Source organism: Dryobates pubescens, chromosome 19 (assembly GCF_014839835.1).
Source record: "Dryobates pubescens isolate bDryPub1 chromosome 19, bDryPub1.pri, whole genome shotgun sequence".
NCBI lineage: Eukaryota > Metazoa > Chordata > Aves > Piciformes > Picidae > Dryobates > Dryobates pubescens.
In genome coordinates this window covers 5,088,233-5,109,128 of record NC_071630.1, presented here as the reverse complement: position 1 = coordinate 5,109,128, position 20,896 = coordinate 5,088,233, and the positions used below count along the sequence as shown (strand labels likewise).

The 20,896-nt window shown below is 45.8% G+C and overlaps 1 protein-coding gene across 1 annotated transcript; it reads left to right on the top strand.

Annotated features, from left to right (window-relative positions):
* The first annotated feature begins 250 nt into the window (after nt 1-250).
* Nucleotides 251-8,665, top strand: ATMIN (ATM interactor). Its single transcript, XM_054169968.1, has 4 exons — nt 251-491; nt 4,596-4,721; nt 5,306-5,505; nt 6,496-8,665. The coding sequence occupies exons 1-4, from the start codon at nt 264-266 to the stop codon at nt 8,324-8,326; spliced, it is 2,385 nt and encodes a 794-aa protein (XP_054025943.1). The 5' UTR covers nt 251-263; the 3' UTR covers nt 8,327-8,665.
* Nucleotides 8,666-20,896: the final 12,231 nt, after the last annotated feature.

Genomic DNA, 20,896 nt, shown 5'->3' with positions numbered 1-20,896 from the left:
GGTAACGAGCCAGGGCTGGTACAAGTGCTTTCTCACAGGCGCTAGCTTCACGTGTTCTTTCGCGTCTGCATCCCTATTCGTTTCCATACGCGGAAAGCGTTCCCCGTTTCCCCGCTCGGTTTCCTCGTTCCCTGCGCCGCTGCTCTCGGCCAGACGCTGACGCAGGGGGCGGGGCCGGCCCCCGCGCCTGCTGAATATTCAGCAGTGGCGATGCCTATTGGCGGCCGCCCCCGGAAGTGCGGGGCCGAGCAGCTGACAGCAACATGGCGGCGGCTGCAGCCGGGCGGCGTGGCGGGGGGTTGGGGCGGCCCCCGGCCCCAGCGGCTGTGCCCGTAGGGGACCTGCCGCCCGCCGGCGAGCTGGTGCGGCCCTCGGTGACAGAGCTGTCCCAAGTGAGGACCAACATCCTGTGCACGGTGCCCGGTTGCGGCAAGGTCCTGCCTAACAGCCCGGCCCTCAACATGCACCTCAGCAAGGCCCACCCGGTCCAGGTACCGCCGCCGCCCTGACTCGGGCCCGCTGCGCGGTGAGGCGAAGCCGGACTCGCTGCCCGGCCGGGCGTCTCCCTGCTGATGACCGCCGCGGGGGCTGCGGTGAGGGAGGTCGCCCTACCCCTCACCTTGGTCTGTGGGGGCTCTGTAATGGCGCAGCTCTTTCTTCTGCTGCGGCCCGAGGCCAGCGCGGGTTCCTGCCGGAGGTCCGATCTCGCCCGCCAGCCTCTGGCGCCTGGGCCTTCTCCCGCCCCTGCCCCGCTGCGAAGAGTCGCCCCGAGCCGTAGGCCGCCGGCCCCCGCCCACTGCGGCGGGTGAGGGGATCTGCCCCTGCTGGGCGGGAAAGCGAGGCCCCTCGGGGGCTTGCGGCCGTGTGCGGGCCAGAGGGGCGACGGTAGTGCTTGGCTTCGCTGGGGTTAACTGTGAAGTGTAGTAAGACTAGGGGGTGGGGTATTCCAAAGGTGAATAACTCTCTCGTTGAGTGAATCTTTCCCCAAGTAAGAAGAGCGTGATCGCATATGAGCGTGTGCCAGTCCTATTGAGAACTTCACTAAAATTGCCCCTAGAAAATAACCGGGTTTGTACCAGCATTAAATATTGCTAAGGCAGTTCTCTGGGTTTCTGTTATTTCATTTGCTTACGGTTTCTCTTTCTGCTCTAAGACATTAGAGCTTCACTCATTGAGTGCTGTGCAAACATACAGCGTTTCCTACCCTTAGCAGTTGGCAAGTCATCACAATCCAAATGCTTTTGTACTGGGGTTTTTGTTTGGTTTTTTTTTTGTTTTAAATGTCTGTGAGCCAAAAAAAAAAAAAACACCCTAGATGGATACCATTTTGGAAACAAGCTCTCATTATCATAGTACTCCTGGGAAAACGCAGCATGTGCTGAGAGGAGGAGAGTCCCAGTTCAGCAAGTTGTGTGTTCAAGTGTGGGCCTTGCAGAAAGATGTCTCTGCTTCTCTCAAAATCATACTGCCAAATGTCTGAGGATAAATCCCATTCCTGGAAAACTTCAAGCAGGGCATTCATGGCTGTATGCTGACAATGCAGCTCCAGTGGGCAGACAATAAACAACTTTGTTTTGTGAATTACAGAATCAGGTGTGTGTTACAGATGATTATTTGTGATGAACAAAAGGCAGTAGCAGTAAAAAGAATATTTGCCATCTCCAGTCTCTGCTTTTTCTCAATTGACTTCCTCATGCACTAACAGCTCTGTGTGTTCTATCTCACATGGTGTGTGAAGGGAGTTGTAGCAGAAGTTGAAGGTGTTTGCTCAGGTTCAGCAGACAGTCCTTGCAGCTGTGAGCTTGTGTTCCAAGTGCATGCAGAAGCCAGGGGGGGCTGCAGCTCGCCAGTTATGTAACTTCTGTTTGGGGTATGAAAGGTGAGGAAATGTTTCCTCACCACTTGCCCACATAACTGTCAGTCCCTTGTAGAATTATAATATACTTCATATACCTAACTACTACATCTTGTGGCAGCTTGGATAAAGTATGGATGAGTGCAGATTTTCAGGAACATCAAACTCATTCCAAAGGCTTTGTAATTGAGAGTAAGATGTTACTGAGGCTGAAGGCTTCTGTAACATAGATAAAAAATCATGGCTTGGCTTGGGGGTGCATCTTGAATCTAGAAGTCTAGGTGTCTGTTACTCTGTTTCTCCAGAAAGAGATGGACTTGAACTAATGTATTAGTATTAGTGTTTCAGTTAAGAGATTATGGATTCCTCAGGCAAAAACAGATTTGTAGATTGTATTTGTTAATGAAGTATGAGGAATTAGTGAAGAGGCAGCATCACAGATGAGATGGTGAGAAGCTATTGGGGAAGGAAAGAACGTAGTAGTGCTGAATAGAAGGAAGATTGACTTGGTTAATTTTCATTAATAAAAGCAGCACCAGTGGCATCTTTTGATACCAAAACCAGTGCTGCAGATGAAGGAGATTTAGGCAAGAAAGAAGTCTTTGGATAAGGTTACTTACATGTGCAGAGTATCTCTCAACTTGTTTCAACAAATGGATGTTGAGGCACAGATTGCAACCATGTTTCAACCATTAAAGAAGCATCCTAATGGTTATATAGCTTTCATACACTTGGTATTGTTCTATACCTTAGTACTTAAGTAGTTTTAAATAACCTGACAGTAGGTTTTGTCATGTTGCCTTGTTGTTCACTGGGTTGTGCTATTAAGTGTAAGGCACATTGAATATCTTCTTGGTTAGCAGCAAGGAACTCCAGTTGCCACTTACTAAGCATACTGATTTCATCTGCAATGGGAGAGACTAAACATAGTTTTGTCTTAAAGGCAAATCTCTTTTTCATCTGAGGACTTTGACACTGGCATCTGGTCAAAGTATTTCTGGGTAAATTCAGGGTTAAAAAGTGTAATTGGGTGTAGTGGGGCTGGAACAACTGGATTTCTTTGAGTCATATTCCTGTTTTGGGCAGTGGCTCTATGAGATGCAAAAATAATCACAGTACTTGCTCAGCAGAGATAAAACAGGACTCTTTATGAATGGCTTGTCCATGGGGGAAACTGCTGTACATAAAAATGCTTAGAAGATTAAAGCAGTGGATGAAAATTCCCTTCTTAGAGAATTATTCCTGATCTTCTTGATGAACTGGCAGCTGAACAATGATGGAAATTCTGGAAATTGGAAATATAACTGAAATACTGCTTGAAGAGATTATATTTTAGACCAAGTATCCTAGATTGAGAGATGATTTGAAGAAAAGCAAAGACATTGAAGTGTTTCACTCATCTGCTTCTCGGTATTCCTGAAGTGCAAATGAAAGGAATGCTTCAAAAACCAGGCCCAAGTACTTCGGAACAGAGTTGTTTGGCTATGACTAACTATAGATAGGTAAGAAGCAGGGGAGTGAGCAGTGAAACCCTTTGTGTCCTGGCAGCTGTGGTGCGTGCTTTCTGTTTGCTTCACATGGGAAGAATGTTGTGCTTTGTGCTATGTTTGGTCTAATCTGTGTCAACACAAAGCAGCTGGAGATTTGCCCGAAGAAGGTAGGTAGGGAGTGAACGAAGGGAGTGACCAGTACACTAATCAGCATTCCACCCCTTCCTGTGCTTACCGTCAGCAACATCATGCTGAGGAAAATCGGGGCAGAGCTCAAACAGGGCATGGGCCAGTCATTCTTCCCTGAGTAGTCACCTTGGGGATGCCTCTGGGCTACTGTAACTGACTCTGCAGGCTTGATTGGCCTCCCACTCAGTCTCAGGACATAAGGAGACTCACAGCTACTCTGAGCATCAAATTCTCAATAGTTCATTTTTACTTTTTTGCTTAAACACAGATGTCTGATGTTTCCACTGAGACTCTGAGATAGGCTACGTCTAGACGGATGCATCTTGTCTGGTTTCCATGGCTGTCTTCTCAACAGGAATAAATTCTGTGTGGTTTAACAACCCAGACATCTGATTAGTGTGTCCTTTTTACATGCCTTGTTGAGAGTCTCACAGAGCAAGTTGTGTCCCTTTCTTCTGTTGTGTGCATTGTGTGGTCAGTGAGGCAGATCATGTGGCAAGCTCAGGTATGCCAGTCGTAAGGTTTGGAGGCTCAAGAACAGCACATCAGTTGTTAGTTTCACAGACTGAAGTGAAATTTGGCTTATTATCTGAACTAAGTGGCAGTGTGCTTGACATCCTTCATTTTATTACAAGTAAATCCTAAATAGAGCCAACAGAATTCCAGTGTCAGGGAAGTGTTGTGTTACACAGCCTGTGACTAATTTTAGTGGAGCTTGAAGCAGACTGCTACTAACAAGTAAAAACCACACTGAGTTGGCAGCATAGTGTAGTATCTGTAGGGAAAGCTTTTTGGCAGTTGTAATTGGCTTGGGGCAGTGAGTATATTGGCAAAAGTAAATAGTACAGTCCCACGACTCTGTAGAGCTTGAGATAATTTCACTTGGTTATTTTGACAGTGTATTTGCAAAGTACCAGCCATATAGGTGAAAACTCCCATTTAAACTTAAGAAAGTGCCTTCAGCTCACCGAGGTGAAATTCAGTGATCCATAGTTGATGAACATTTGGAACATTGTCTTTAACTTGTAGACTTGTCAACGTCTCACCTGGCTGTTTTTCAGGATGGAAAACGTAACGCACCGATAAGGAAGGGTTTGAAAACGTCACAGAAATTCTACTGCTGTCCTATTGAAGGCTGCCCTAGAGGACCAAACAGACCATTTTCCCAATTTTCTCTTGTAAAACAGGTATTCCTATTTCCTGAAGTATCCTTTTTGTGCTGATTTAGTCATCATTGTCTTTACTCCAAAGGCTGTGCACATTTGCATTCAGATATGTTCAGTTAGGGTGAGCCATAGGAGGTGACTGGCTGGCACTTGGTGCCATAAACAAAAAGGAGAAGTTCTGGTGTTTGCTCTGAAGTTGACCTGTTTGACTTAAATGTATTTACTCAATTGTAGATCCTCTGTGCACGTGTTGCCACATCTACTTAGTAGACTCTTTGGGAAGATTCATCTGTAGATGTATTAATGCCCTTAGGAAACCTCCGATAGCATTGGGACACATAAATGTTTGTGATGTTTTGGTTTATTTTGCTTAGAGTGTTTTCAGATGCACATAGCCCAAGCAGATTTGCAAACTTTAATGTCTTTCTCTTGATTTCTTTAAGCTTGTAAATTACTCCTAATAAGACTTTAACAAGAAAAATGTTAATTCTACTCTTCAGTGCTATTCAACACCTAAAAATAATGCAAATCATGTCTCCCCTAAACATGGTTTTCTGTTTTTTCTCAGCTGACAGGTAATGTTTCCTTTTCATTGTGTGTTCTAGCACTTTATGAAAATGCATGCTGAAAAGAAGCACAAATGTGATAAGTGTAGTAACTCCTATGGTACAGAATGGTATCTGAAGCGACACATAGAAGTCTGTGGCAAGACTTTCCAATGCACTTGTGGGTGTCCTTATGCCAGCAGAACAGCACTGCTGTCCCACATTTACAGAACTGGCCATGAAATTCCTGCAGAACACAGGTAAAAGTAAAGCAGTTAAACAATGATATTTACATTCATAACCATGTCCTTTATTTCCCATGTACTGGCTTCTTGTCTGCTTTCTGTCAGTTCCATTGGAAACAGGCTCACATTGTGTCAGCTATAAAGTGGTTTGCAGTTTCTTTGTTCTGCTGCTTGTAGTAGTTTCTGTTTTGTTGAAGGAAGTAATGATTGTGTAATTAATAAGGTCAGGTTTCCTTAAATACAACCCAAAAGGTACCAATGGCACTGCACTGCATGGTGTAAGTGCTTGTGGTGCTTGTTGCATCTGCTTCTACAGTTCTGCGAGAGCAGAGATGATTTGGCAATGTTTATAGGTGATAACTGGTGTGGAATGCAGTTCATTTTCCTTTATAGTCTACTAATCTTTGCAAGTATTAGTGGATTCCTTTTTGTTTTTTAATGTGTGTTTTTTTAATGCCTATATATGCATGTTTGTATTTATAGTTGTCTTCACCTGTCCATATATTTCATAATGGGTAATCTGTTTCCTGAGGCATTAGGCTGCCTGTCTTGGAGATTCCACAGCTGCAAAATTAAGTTGTGTGTGAAGGAGTGCTAACTGTATCTTCAGTTTCCATGAAGTTTCCTTCACCTGCACATTAAGAGCCACTGTCCTTTCAATGTTCAATCTTAGTTAGCATCAGAGCAACAAATTAAATGTCTTCAAGTCAGAGTGCTTAATGTACAAGGGGAAAGAAATCACCTAATCGCCTACCTCCATTTAGAAATAGGTCTTCATAAAAGAGGTGACCTTCCTGCCTTTTTAAAGTGGAAAGAGTGAGGAATGAAATGTTACAAAATTGAAGTTTGTGGAGCCTTTCTATGTTTTAATCAAGATTACTTGTCTTCTCATATCCAACCTCATCTGTGACTTCAGTTCCTATTTTCAATGCAGTGACTCAAAAGAATGGAAAGCAGATGTTTTGTGCTTGAAAGGAGAATAAATTATTGATCTCATGTTCACAGGGATCCTCCTAGTAAGAAAAGGAAAATGGAAACCTCCATACATAATCAGCAGTTGGCAGAGAAGGCAAATGAAGCACTCATCAGTACACACAGTAATAACCCTGGCACTCAGGAACTGGAGTCCTCTGAAGTGAAACTAGTGGCCTCCCTTGAAAGCTCTTGCCGCTCGAACTGCACGAGCCAAATGCAGCCAAAATGCACACCGAAGATGCTTTTACCAAAGCCCAAGGTGGCTTTGGTTAAACTTCCAGTGATGCAGCTTGCCCCCTTGCCTGTCTATGTCTCTGCAACAGACTCTTCCGTCAAACCTGCTGTAGTGGCTGTTGATAATCAAGGTTCAGTTGTAAGTACTGTTCATTTACTGCCTCAATCCATAGGAATTCTGATTCCAGCACTGGAGGCAGAAACACTTGTATTTAAAGATAGCATGCCTGTTTCAAAAGTGACAAATTCTGGTGATCATGAACCAGTAAGTACTGGTGTGCAAGTTGAGTTGGATAAAGTTACGCCAAATAACGCAGGACAAGAGCTGGGGAATGGTTGTCACAAGAACAAAATTTCTTCAATAAATATACAGACTGATTTATCTTGTATTTCACAGAACTTTGTGCCAGCTGCAGCCTGGACTCCCAGTTCCTCTGTCTCCTCTTGCTCTCAGACAGATCTGTCATTCAGTTCACAGGTGTCATTGCCCATCAGTGTACAAACACAGACGCTGCTGCCGGCTTCCAAACTGACTTCATCCATAGCTGCTCAGACCGATGCTTTTAGCCAGGTTTGTTTTCCAACGTGTGGCATCTCTAGGGAGACTCAAACCAGTAGGACACAGGACTCTATTGATGGAAGGGTGCAAATGGACCAGGCAGTAATGTGCAGTGACATCTTTGACAATGTTCATTCATCTTACAATGTTTCCACTCCCATCGAACTTCCGGAAAACAATTTAATGCCTGCAAACCTAGATCAAACCTTGCTGCAAAGGAGTAACAGCAAGAGCCTGAATCAAGATGCAGGGAAGTCTGAATCCCTCATTGGTTTCAATACACAGACTAATATACTTCCACCTCAAAATACAATGGATAATCAAACCCAGACAATGGACCTACTAAGTGATCTGGAAAACATCTTTTCAGGAAACATGCCTGGCCAGACTCTGGATAATCGTGGCCTTTTGTCTGAGACAAGTTCTAATGCTGACACTCAGCTGCCCTCAGGTCCATCACAGAGCACAGGAATAGATTTCGACATTGAAGAGTTCTTTTCAGCATCCAATATCCAAACTCAGACTGAAGAGAGTGAGCTTGGTACCCTAAACTCTGAGCCAGTTTTGGAGTCACTGGACATTGAAACTCAGACTGATTTCTTACTTTCAGATAGTGCCACACAATCGTATAGCTGCCGAGGAAATTCTAACTTCTTAGGTCTGGAGATGTTTGATACACAGACACAGACAGACTTGAATTTCTTTTTGGACACCAATACCCATCTGCCTTTAGGAAGTATTCTGAAGCAGTCTAGTTTCTCTATGAGTACTGATTCATCTGATACAGAAACCCAGACAGAAGTATACCCATCTACTAAAGTCATACCTGCTCAGAATCTTGAAAGCAAAGTCCAGCTCAGCAGTGCTGAAACACAGACTATGGATAGCTGCTTTGAGAATCTAGGGAGTTTATTCCTTACCAGCAATGAGACACAGACAGCAATGGATGACTTTCTTCTGGCTGACTTAGCCTGGAATACAATGGAGTCCCAGTTCAGTTCAGTAGAAACACAGACCTGTGAAGAGCTGTGCTCCTTGTTTCAGAGCTCTGATAAGCCCAGCCATTGAGTACTACAAATATAACTGGTTCCTGTGGTTTGAAATTAACTTATTGGGGTGGGAGAGATGACTTGTCCAAGTTAGCCACTTCGCATTATTGAATGTAACTATTGTGAGCAGTTGGCCTAAGAGACTTTCCATGCTGAAGGTACTCTTGAATATGTAACTTTCTATAAGCTATGTGTGTATAAATAGGGGGGGAGTGGGGAACTGTAATATGTTCATGTACATTTGAACCTTAAAAAAGATCTATGTGGTGCCTATGGTTTTTTTCCCCTCAACCTTCTTTACAAAGGTGATACTGCTTTCATTCAAACAGAAGAACTTTTGAAGTTGTTTTCTCTCTCTCTCTCTGTGTGTATATATATATACATATATATATACACACATACATCTCTCTATTTCTGGCTTACATGTATGGTTCCAATGTGCTGGACCAAAACCCTGGCCTGTCTAATTCAGATACTTCTCTGAACTTACAGGGAGGATTCTATTAGTATAAGCTACTTCTGTTTACTTTTTTTAGTAGCTTGTATTTTAAACCCAGCATGAACATGATAAGCTATATTGTCTTCTCTTTATGCCTTCACATCTCTTTCTCTCTCTGCATAAGTTGGTATTTGCCAAATACCTGCCCAACCCTCTAGACACAGGCTCTTGAATTGTTGATACTGTTTTGAAAGTGTAGTAAGCAGTACTTCCTTTTCTTTTTTTTTTCCCCTGAATGGCATCAATGCTCTTTGAAAGGTAGGAAAAGGACTTGGAATACATAAGCATAGGGAGAGTTAGTGTGTCATCCTTGTAGCTGGTGTAATAAAAGGGACTAACATTTTTAGAGTCTTTGTGAGGGATTTGCTTGAATTATTTCTGTCTGTAAGACGTAAATGTATGATGTGTGTGCCTCAAAGACTGGAATAACTTGTTTTCACTGAAATTCTCCTAGCTTTATTAAGATACAAGTTGGGAAATGTTACCTCTCTTATCCTAACAGAAATCTTTATAAATAGGAAATGCAATTCTCTAAAATGCTCATTCACCCAGACTCCTGTTCTTGGAATTATCACTTCCAAACCCAATTGGAATCTGTACCACAGAGCTGGGAGATGAGTTCACAGAAACCCTTTCAGAACAGCTGTATCTTGGTTTTGCACATGGATCTGTAGCCTTTGGTTCTGCAGCTTTGAGAGGTTTTCTGGGTATAGTCAAATTTAGATAAACTTGAGTTTTCAGAGAAGAAACGTCTTGGATCATGGTTGCTTTTTCGGTGTTCATTTTGCCCTTCATTGTTTGCAATGTTTTTCATTTGCATTGTGAATGTATGTGGGAATTTGGCCTTAAGCAATTTTTATCTCTTGTAGCTGCAAAATGTAGGCCTCTGGTTTTGTCCTGGACAGGTTTTAGTTTCTTTTACCTTAAATGAAAAGGTAAAACCTTTGTGTCAAATTCCTGGGCCTGTAACAGACTTTACTCCTCCACTGTGAGCGGAGAGGTATTGGCTGCGTATTTCCTAGGCAGCCCATCAGTAAATGTACATCCAAGCCTTAGTTTTTGAAGACTTGCTGTGCTTTGTGCTTCATATCCTCAAGGATGTGGGAGTTAAGTTACTCATCCATTGCAGCTAGCTTGTTTTGTTGAAAATGAGCAATACTGGTTTGGTTGGGGTTTTTTGTCTCTTCTACCACTCTTCAAATTGCCACATGATGCTGATATGGCAAGCGGCTCTAGTTCTCCTGGCAGTAATCTAGTTAGATTAACCCCAAAACTCATCCTTTCCTCCTGAAAATCTCCTGAAACCACAGCTGTGCTGCCTCTTCAGTTTTTCAGCATTTCTAGGTGTGAGTTCAGACACTTCCAGTCTTTGCCTGAGGAAACTGCAGAAAGGAATGTTGCAGTTCCCCCCAGGAGTAGAGTGGTTCTGCTTTGGGGAAACCCTCCCAGGTTTCACAGTGCCTAGAGTTCTGATCTTAAAGGAGGGGTATGTTAGGAAAAGGAAGGCACCACTTGTGATTCAGTTTATTTTGAACATAGGATTGATTCGTGCTTCTCTGCCTCCTTTGAAATAAGAGAAATGACAAAATTAGGTTAATTTATTCTGTTGCAATAATTTTGTATCTTCTTTCTTGCCCCTGGCTGGAATCCCAGAGAACATTTCTTCATACATTTGTGTCTTTCTCCCATGTGTAAGTTGCCTATAGACACAGGAAAGAGAAGCAGTTACTATCAATCCGGTTGGGTAAAACTGCGTTTTTAGAATGCAGAAGTGAGACACTGTGCATTACCTCTGGATTTAGAAGATCAGTCTTCTCTCTGTAAGAGAAAGGTGATGAGGAGCAGAAGGCTTTGAACTGTAGCCATCTGAGAGACCAGCTAGCATTTAAAGAACTTTGAAACTGCTTCACAGATCAGAATGAGAATTGGCAGGTTCTTACAGTGTAAACCAAAGCTCTTAACATCAGTGACTATCAGAAAAAAACCTAAGGTTTGTGTGGGCACAATCTTACAATGTAACTGTTATTTATTGTACTTTGTAATTAAAGGTATTTATGAGCTTTGTGTGTTTTACTAGAACATGCAAATACCTTTCCCTTTCCATTAAAGTCTGAACAGTAAGTGCATCATGACATTGTTTATTGAAAGGGCAGTGTTGGGAAATTATTAAATGTCTCATTCTGACCAAAATTAACTTCAATCTTCAGGAATTTGATTCTCTGGGAATGATTTGTCACTTTGGGTGCCACGCTGCTGCCATCTCTCACTCACTTTGGATTTAATAAATATTTTGTGAAAAGATGAAGAATGCAACCAGACTTCATAGTTTGCTGAGTCCCACAGTAAACCTAATGAGAGCTGATCTGAAATAATAATGTTACTTAATGCTACAAATCCTTCAGCTTTGAAGCGATTCTTTTGAGCAAGTGCTTTTAAAAGGCTCATTTCCTACTTGGGCTGTTGTTTTAAACTTCAGTCGGAGCTATTTCTGGTAGTGCTGAAATGATCCTTCTCTCCCTTTTTCTGCAGTTTGTCTCTGATTTGATTTTCAAGGCACTGTCTCTATTGTAAGTATCGGTCAGTGGCTTCTTACTTTGTTCATTCTCTCTTGTGTCCATTGAACTGCTAAACAAAAGTAACATCAGATTCTCCCTAGCCGCTTAGCAGAAGTGTTTATCTGGAAGTGGTACTAATGTTACATGGACTCTGTGCATTTCCTGCTTAAGCCTGTTACCCTGTGTTTGCTGAGCCTTGAGCTGAATGCCTGTATAATGCTACTCTAAAATCGAATTAGTAGTTTGTAGCTTGACTTGAGCTTTTCTTTAGTATCTAAAAAACCAAACAAATAAAACAGCAAATTTGGCACATGTGTTCTGTGAGAACTTGAGCACAAAACCGCTGGAAATGAGAGGTCTCTCGTTATCTTCCCCATTTGTTGGTCACAACACTAGAAGTTTGTATGGCAGTAGATGTATATTCTAGTTTTGGCTTTAGTTGCATCTCTTCCTGCTAATACGCTTCTTCCTGCTCTGGGTAGGGAGCAATTCTCAGCCTAGAGAAATTGGTAGTTTGAAGCTGGTGTTTACTAACACTACATGTTCTTAGCTATGCAAAGCTGTTTGTGTCTAAAAAAAATTCACTTCCAACAGATATGAAATCTTAAAATACATATTTGCAGCTGTAATTTACACGGTTATAAAGCAAGCTTTGTGAGACCTCTTCTAGGTTTGAACAATTCCTGTCTGTACCTTAATGTATAACACTGATGCTGCTTACAGCTTTTTATTCCAAGGCACACGTGCAAAAGGCTGAATTTCCCTGTGAGTCAGAGGTACCTTGATTGTGTACAGGCAACAGAACAGAGAGAGATGACTGCCTTCCACTGTTGTAAATCCTTACCCTGCTAACCCATGCTCTCACCTGCTTAATCAGATCTGAATTTGTTTTTTGAGAGATGTCTGTCAGCAGGATTTGGATTTTAGGGTGTTGGGGATTTTTAAGTTTATTTTTCAAATAGCCTTTCAAGTATAGGGTAAGTCAACAGGACTAATGCAGTCCAGATTAACATAGGGTGCTCAACTGAGGTGACAATTTGGAGGTGAACCCAATGTTCTTGCTTTTATCATTAAGGTTGTACAGCATTCTCTGCTTTTGTTTCTGACATGCTGGGTTTTAAACATGATCCAAATACATTCATACCAAAACGCTGACGACGTTCTGGGCCTTGCAAGCTTTCTCCTTCCTGTTTGGTTTAAGGTGCTGCTATGGTTGCATTCCTGCAGGCCTGCTGCAAACAGACTGCCATTAATAGCTTTATGTGAACACTGTGAGGACAGGGTTGTTTGATGCAGCAAGCTTCAGTGCAGGGTGCAAACAGACGTCTGCTGCTGCTTTCTTAGCAGTTAATGTGATTTAAATGTGTCCTAGAAGGATTTGCTGCTTAGGGCATGACTGAATTTTCTTGCTTCAAATGTCATTGCTGTGTAATGAACAGAATCAAGGAAGTACCTGGTTCAGCTCTGCACTGCCTTGCAGTCGGTGGAGGGTGTGTTTGTACTCGTGTGCCAGACTTCCTCTCACTGAAAATGTCATCAGCCTGAAACAGTGCAAACTCCCAAAGGAACTGCTGAGTTACATAGCAGAAGTCTTTTACTTCTGATTCTTTTTCATGTACTGGCTTTACAGCACTATCTTCAACATAACTAGCAACGGAATGGGTGACTTGTGATGATGTAAACTGCACATTTCACAACAAATGTTTTACATGCATGCTTCAAGTACCTGCATGCAGAGCTAGATTGGCAGTAATTCTATCTACAGATACTTGCCAGTGCATCCCTGATAAAGCTAGATCTGAAAGAGTTGTATTTTTTTCAGCTTACAGAATTCAAAACCTGATTATGATCTAATTTAAACTTGTAATTATTTGGAATGGATGAGTAATAAACCTTGTGGGCGAGTCTTTCCCACAGCATGTGTGAGTTAATCTCAGTAAGGCTGAGGAGTGTCCTGAAAACGTTGTTCTCATCACCGCTGGGATCTTGATCTAGTGGACAGGTTTCATTTTCAAATGATGTCCATGTTTAATTCGTGCTGTTTAAGCCAGCAAACTTGAGTAGATAAAAGGAAACATTCATTTCTTAGATCTCTTTTACAAGTGACAATCCCAAAGGAGGAATGTTATGCTAGTAATTGCAAAACTTCTAAGTACATGCTCTGTGTTCTGGAAGGGCAGTTTTGTCACCAAACCCTTCTGCATATTCAGGTTGAAGAGCTTAGCCAGACAAGACACAGCAGGTTTTTAATACTTGGTTTTGTTTCCAGAGGCAGAGGTACCTGTGGCTCAGCCGTGCCTGTCTGCCAGGGAGAGCAACACAGAGCTTTTCTTGGGGCTTTAAATGTCCTGATGCTTGCAAAGGATGGAAAGATCAGGGTGTGAGGTAATTAGAACTGAAGGGAGTTTTCGGTTACAGGGAGTAACCTCTGCCCTAGAGAGCCTGATCAGTGCAGCTGTAGCTAAGATCTCCATCATGGAATCTACCTTTGGAGACGTTATTGTAGCTCTTGTCACTAAATGGGTAGCAAAAAATAAAAGCTGTCTGAGTCTCACTGGTGTGGTGGCCAAACCAGTTCAGATCTTCAGCAGAACATGCTCCTTTCTGGTCAGGGCTGTCATTTTGAAGAGAACTAGTTGTGTGAGCAGACTGTCAGAGATGTAGCTTTTATTAGTGGTTATTAAATGATGGAAATGGAGGAAAGAACCTAACAGTGCAAGGTAATTACAGCCTGTGCTGAGTTAAAGGTTGAGGCTGTGTTTCCTGTGAAAGGCATTTTAGTATGTGTATGGGTTAAATTCTGTTTCACTTCTGGGAAGTATTTAGTGCACATTCCACTTTCCAACTGAAGAAGTGGAGAGCTGTTGCTTCTCACTTGCAGCACAGGTTACTGAATGTCACTGCTGTTCAAATGGTCTGTTGTTGCTGCAGGAAGCTGTGGCCTGCAGAGCCTGGCGTCTGGCAGGCTTCTGAGCAGCCCTGGGTGCCTGTGAGCTGTTGTCCACTCCAGGGGGAAGGAAATCCTCTCCCATTCCCTGGGAAAGGTTCCTTCTCTTTCTCACTTACACGAGGATTCAGCAAATCAATTGATCAGATGAGAGGGGTCTGAGACCTTTTAGAACAACTTATGTAAGTATCTTGAGTATTCCTGAGCAGTTGGTGCTCGTTACTGTAGAGAAAGAAGTACTGGGTGTTTTGTGTTGCATCTTCATCCAGCTGTATTCTAAAATGTCTCTAAGAATGTGTGTTGGTTTTGTAGAATGCATCTGTGGGAGGTGTTAAGGGAATTGGGAGTCTAGTCTACCTAGACAGAGAAAACTTGGCTGTCTTTCTCTCTGTAAAGTCTAGGAATTAGCTTTCAGGGTAAACTGTAGAGTGCTGGAGCACCACAGTGTGCTGCAGTTGCTTCAGGAGGATAAAATGGTATCTGAGGTAAAATGTGTCTGAGATGCAAAGAGAGCAGCATGGAGCCTCCTCCTGTCTGCTTCATACAGGTGGCAGCTGTCCTGGAACATCTCATGCCAATAAAATCTCTGCATCATTGCCAGTCACAAATCTCTTCTGTCTGTTGCTCTAATAAATTAAACCATTGGGTGGTTTCAGCTTTCTGCACCTGTGTCAGTGCAAGTCCTCATCAGGACACTGGGAAAAAAGAGAGAGACAAACACGAATCCCGTCCAATAGTTCCAGCAAGTGTCCTGGCACTCTTAGGCAGGCAGCCGTTGGGATGGCACTCGAAAGGTGACGTTAGCCCAGCACTGGAGCTGTGTTCTGAGCTGCTGAGGAACCCGGGGTAATACTTGCAGAAAAGCACTGGCTTTAGAAACAAAACATTCTTTGATCTCAGCTACTAGCTGTAGCTATAGTACAGAGAAAGGGCCTTTACCTTTGTCCTGATCCAAGTGGAGAGAAAACAGCCAGGAACACAGCTTCTCTAGTCCAGCTGTGGCATCCCCAGGTGCTGAGCCCAGCCTCACCCTCCGCCTGTGCGAAAAGGAAGGCAGTGCCTGTCAGAATCTCCCGCTGTCAGGGGACAAACAAAAGCATTCCACAAAGGGAAGTCTTTTTGCCACCTCCATTATTTTCATTAGAGGCTTTCTGCTTATCTGTCTGCTCTATTAGAGTCTACTTTTGACAGAATCTTCAGCTACTAGGTAAAAGCTTTGACTGAACAATTTACTTTTCAACCTTTCCCTTCTGACAGAGATTAAACCCCTACCTGGGTCCTGCACAAGCCAAGCAAAAGGAGATTCCCCCTGCGAGGCTGCAGGGCAAGGCTGCATGGCAAGGCTGCACCATCACCACCATCCACGCTGACGGATTCACTGCAGCAGCTACAGCCCTTGCACCGATCCTGCTGCTCTTGCTGCTGCACATCTTGCTTGGTCAACGAAGTGGAAAGCAAAGTGTCAATCTGTAAAGAGTAAAGGGAAAAGCAAAGAACAGATCTCAGTTACTCACAGTGTAAAGGTGTGTTAGTTAGGATGTTAGCCCCCAAGGCTGGCACTTCACAGCAGCTTACCACATAGATCTTTTTGCCCCCATTTTCCAAAGGAAATCCATTTCTGAACTACTTGCACCGAGGCATGGGGTTTCCAACAGCTCCACACTCTGGTAAGAAAGCAGCCCCCAGTGTCAGGGTTTCTGGCTGAGGCTGAACACAAATCTGCTCCTTGTTTTCAGGCAAAGCAACAGACTCCCTAAAAAAGGAAAAAATAATTTTAAAAATTAAAAAATAAAAGGAAAGAGAGACATTCATTCAAAGCAAAACAAACACCAAGCCTCATCCTTTAACCCATCACATTGCCATCCCCTGTGGTCCTCATGGGCCAAGAGCTATGGAACATAAGGCATCAGTCTGCAGCTACTTACTGCCCTGTAGCCAACAAAACAGGGGGCTGGATTGCTGCCAACCCTGTAGAAGACCCCAGACACAACAGGGACTCCACAGAGACCCCAAAACCTCACTGAGACACCCCACCCCCCCAACTCCTCAGAGACCCCTCCCCCAGAGACCCCCCTCAGAAGCCCCCAAGGGACCCTCCAGAGCATCCCAGACCAATTTAATATACTCACAATACCCCATTTTAGATGTCCCCAGACCCTTTTAGAGACCCCCCAGAACCCCTCTAGATGCTCACAGATCTCTCCCCACCACTTCAGATGCTCCCTAGACTACGTTAGATGTCCTCAAAAGCCCTTTTTGTACTCCCAGGCCCCTTTTGTCATCCTCAAAAGCCCTTCAGGTGCACCTAGGTGGCCTTTAGTTGCCTCCAAACCTCTTAGCGGCCACTCAGGCGCCCTAGCAGCAGGTGGTAGCAAGCAGTACCTCCTCGTGCCCACAAGGTGGCAGCAGTGAGCGTGAGAATCCAGCAACGCCATAGAAGAGCCCAGACACTTGTTGAGACCCGGTAGAGACCGAAGGGATCCCCCAGAGCCCACCCAGAGGCCTCTGTTTGACCTCAGAGCCCTTTAGATGCCCCCAAATCCCACAGTGATACCCCCAGATCCACTTAGATGTATCCAGATCCCGTTTACTGGCTTCCAGACACGGACACTCCCCCCCCCGCCCCGAACATAGTCCCTGTTCGCACCCCAACAGTAGCCCATTAACAGGCGGGGCAAGCCCATTCACCTCCACCTGGTGACCACCCCCGCGGCGGCTTCTCCACTCAGGGGCCGCCAAGCCAAACAGCATCGCTTGGAGCGTGCCCGCGGGGCGGGGCTGTGGCGGACGGTCCTGCCCCCCTTAAGAAGGCCCCAGACCCTAGATGCTCGCTAAGAACACGCAGGCCCCGTTGCAGCACGGGTTTAGATCGTCGGAAATCCTTTTTGTAAGAGAGGCTTTTTATTTTAAAATAATTTTTAACTATAAATGAATAGAAATTTTTTGTTTCTATATAAGAACAAGAGAATTCTGCCTATTTAACGCCTCACACTAATAGCTACAACTTTAAATCATTTTTAATCTCTCCCCGCCCCCTCGCCAACCCTGTCTTCCAAAGACTTCTCAAGCATTTCAAGCATTCCGGACGAGGCATCAGTACCGAGGACTAACGGGGCGGCACACGCCGCTGCACCGCTGCAGTGCCCACAATTACTCACACGGTGGCAGCACTGAGCAGGGACAGGGCGGCACACACAGCTGCAGCACTGCAGTACCGACAATTAATCACACGGTGGCAGCACTGACCACGGACAGGACGGCACACGCCGCTGGCACAGCTGCAGTACCGACAATTATTCACACGGTGGCAGCACGGACAGGACGGCACACGCCGCTGGCACAGATGCAGTACCGACAATTAGTCACACAGTGGCAGCACTGACCACGGACAGGGCGGCACACGCCGCTGGCACAGCTGCAGTACCGACAAATAGTCACACGGTGGCAGCACTGACCACGGACAGGGCGGCACACGCCGCTGGCACAGATGCAGTACCGACAATTATTCACACGGTGGCAGCACTGACCACGGACAGGGCGGCACACGCCGCTGGCACAGCTGCAGTACCGACAATTAATCACACGGTGGCAGCACTGACCACGGACAGGGCGGCACACGCCGCTGGCACAGCTGCAGTACCGACAATTAATCACACGGTGGCAGCACTGACCACGGACAGGACGGCACACGCCGCTGGCACAGATGCAGTACCGACAATTAGTCACACAGTGGCAGCACTGACCACGGACAGGGCGGCACACGCCGCTGGCACAGCTGCAGTACCGACAATTAATCACACGGTGGCAGCACTGACCACGGACAGGGCGGCACACGCCGCTGGCACAGCTGCAGTACCGACAATTATTCACACGGTGGCAGCACTGACCACGGACAGGGCGGCACACGCCGCTGGCACAGCTGCAGTACCCACAATTAGTCACACGGTGGCAGCACTGACCACGGACAGGACGGCACACGCCGCTGGCACAGCTGCAGTACCGACAATTAATCACACGGTGGCAGCACTGACCACGGACAGGGCGGCACACGCCGCTGGCACAGCTGCAGTACCTACAATTATGCACACGGTGGCAGCACTGACCACGGACAGGGCGGCACACGCCGCTGGCACAGCTGCAGTACCGACAATTAGTCACACGGTGGCAGCACTGACCACGGACAGGGCGGCACACGCCGCTGGCACAGCTGCAGTACCTACAATTATGCACACGGTGGCAGCACTGACCACGGACAGGGCGGCACACGCCGCTGGCACAGCTGCAGTACCGACAATTATGCACACGGTGGCAGCACTGACCACGGACAGGGCGGCACATGCCGCTGCACAGATGCAGTACCGACAATTATGCACACGGTGGCAGCACTGACCACGGACAGGGCGGCACACGCCGCTGGCACAGCTGCAGTACCGACAATTAGTCACACGGTGGCAGCACTGACCACGGACAGGGCGGCACACGCCGCTGCACAGATGCAGTACCGACAATTAGTCACACGGTGGCAGCACTGACCACGGACAGGGCGGCACACGCCGCTGGCACAGATGCAGTACCGACAATTATTCACACGGTGGCAGCACTGACCACGGACAGGGCGGCACACGCCGCTGCACAGATGCAGTACCGACAATTAGTCACACGGTGGCAGCACTGACCACGGACAGGGCGGCACACGCCGCTGGCACAGATGCAGTACCGACAATTATGCACACGGTGGCAGCACTGACCACGGACAGGGCGGCACACGCCGCTGGCACAGCTGCAGTACCGACAATTAGTCACACGGTGGCAGCACTGACCACGGACAGGGCGGCACACGCCGCTGCACAGATGCAGTACCGACAATTAGTCACACGGTGGCAGCACTGACCACGGACAGGGCGGCACACGCCGCTGGCACAGATGCAGTACCGACAATTATTCACACGGTGGCAGCACTGACCACGGACAGGGCGGCACACGCCGCTGCACAGATGCAGTACCGACAATTAGTCACACGGTGGCAGCACTGACCACGGACAGGGCGGCACACGCCGCTGCACAGATGCATAAGCTTTTCCCGCAGAGCGTCCTGAGAAGGGAGCACGGACACTCGCAAGACCACAGGTGTGGAAACACTACTGATGCCGCCGTCGGCCCACTGCCTACAGCTGCTCGGAGTGTACACAGCGCTGGTTACCAGCACAGTTTTCTACTCGCACGCCCACCCCCGCTTTTACTCTCAGAAACATTCCAGCAGTGGAGAAACAGAGGACAGAGCAAGGAGCCTTGGCTACCTTGGCTTAAGTAACACTGCTCAACTTGTGTGCGTGTGGGATTGGGCTGAAGGGCAGGAGCTGGGCAAGTGCACTCCATGGCTGTTCTGCAAAGACATTTTTCCAACTGTCTGCCTGAAGTTGCAAATTTTTTAAATATACTTTTTTTTTTTCACTTTGGAAGGTGTTTCCCCTTCAGCGCTCCAGAGGAGAGGAGCACTATTCTTTTCCTGCTAGGCTTGTGTTGCCAGTAATTAGGCAGTCTTGAAGAGACAGTTTCTGGCTTTCATTTAGGATAAAAGCTTTGTCTGGCATAAAGCTTAGCTTTCAAGAACATGCCACTCCAGCTGCACACACACATCAGACAAAGCTGCTGCTGGGCTTTAAATATGGATGCTATTTAATTCATCAGCTCTCTCATCACATCTGCATTTAGAAGGCTAGAGACAAGTTAGGAAGCTGTGCTGACTGCTGCTTTGAGGCCTGGAAGATGAGTCTGTGGGGACTGCACGGGGAAACTAACCTGCTGATTACCTTTGTAGGTGTTTGGTCTCATGCTGTGTGCTCTCTGTGCTGTCGATGCAGTTCTTGTTTCCCAGATTAGATTTGATCGATCCAGGGGAAGCAATAGTGCTGCGGAATAAGATTACCATGTTGCTAACAGAGCAAGTCCGGTGGTAACTGTTTGACTGCTCTCTTTTCAAGAATGAGTATTTCCATGTGTTCACTTCGGCATTTCCTGTGCACTTAGGTACTTGTTTAGGTTTTCTTACGTTCACAAGTGTAGTTTCAGTGTTGCAGTTTCACCAGTATAAGCTTCGCAGAAAGTTGTCCTGGTTTTTCTAAGTTTCATTCCATTTTCACCTGTATTAATTAATTTCATATTTGCCTTATTTTCTGTAATAGTAATAATATACAGCTAGGCTTAACTGCATTGTTCATCATTATTTATTTAAGTGTACTTAGACTAACAGTTAATTGATTTGATGTACCAGTAAAAATCCTCAGGAGTGCTTTTTATCCCACCCCTCTTTGTGTTCCTGATGCCACACATCAGCTTCCTGGGTGCTGACTCCTCATGCCATGGCAATACCTGATTGGTGAGGCATTCTGTTCCCTGAATGTTCATGGTCACGTTTGGAAAGTGCTGAGAACAACGGCACCGCCCCGCTAGAGTAATGCGATCAGGACAGGACTGCGGTGCAGTGAAGATGGGGGAAAAAAGCAGCTTTAGAAGCCACTTAAAACCCTTCAGCCTCCGAGTTCTAGAGCTCAGAGAGCCAGCGGTGAAGTTCAGTGCCCTCTGAACCAC

Coding starts and splice junctions, on each gene's coding strand:
- ATMIN (XM_054169968.1), top strand. CDS start 264: ATGGCGGCGGCTGCAGCCGGGCGGCGTGGCGGGGGGTTGGGGCGGCCC. Junction 492..4,595: donor GCAAGGCCCACCCGGTCCAG/GTACCGCCGCCG, acceptor GCTGTTTTTCAG/GATGGAAAACGTAACGCACC. Junction 5,506..6,495: donor GAAATTCCTGCAGAACACAG/GTAAAAGTAAAG, acceptor TCATGTTCACAG/GGATCCTCCTAGTAAGAAAA.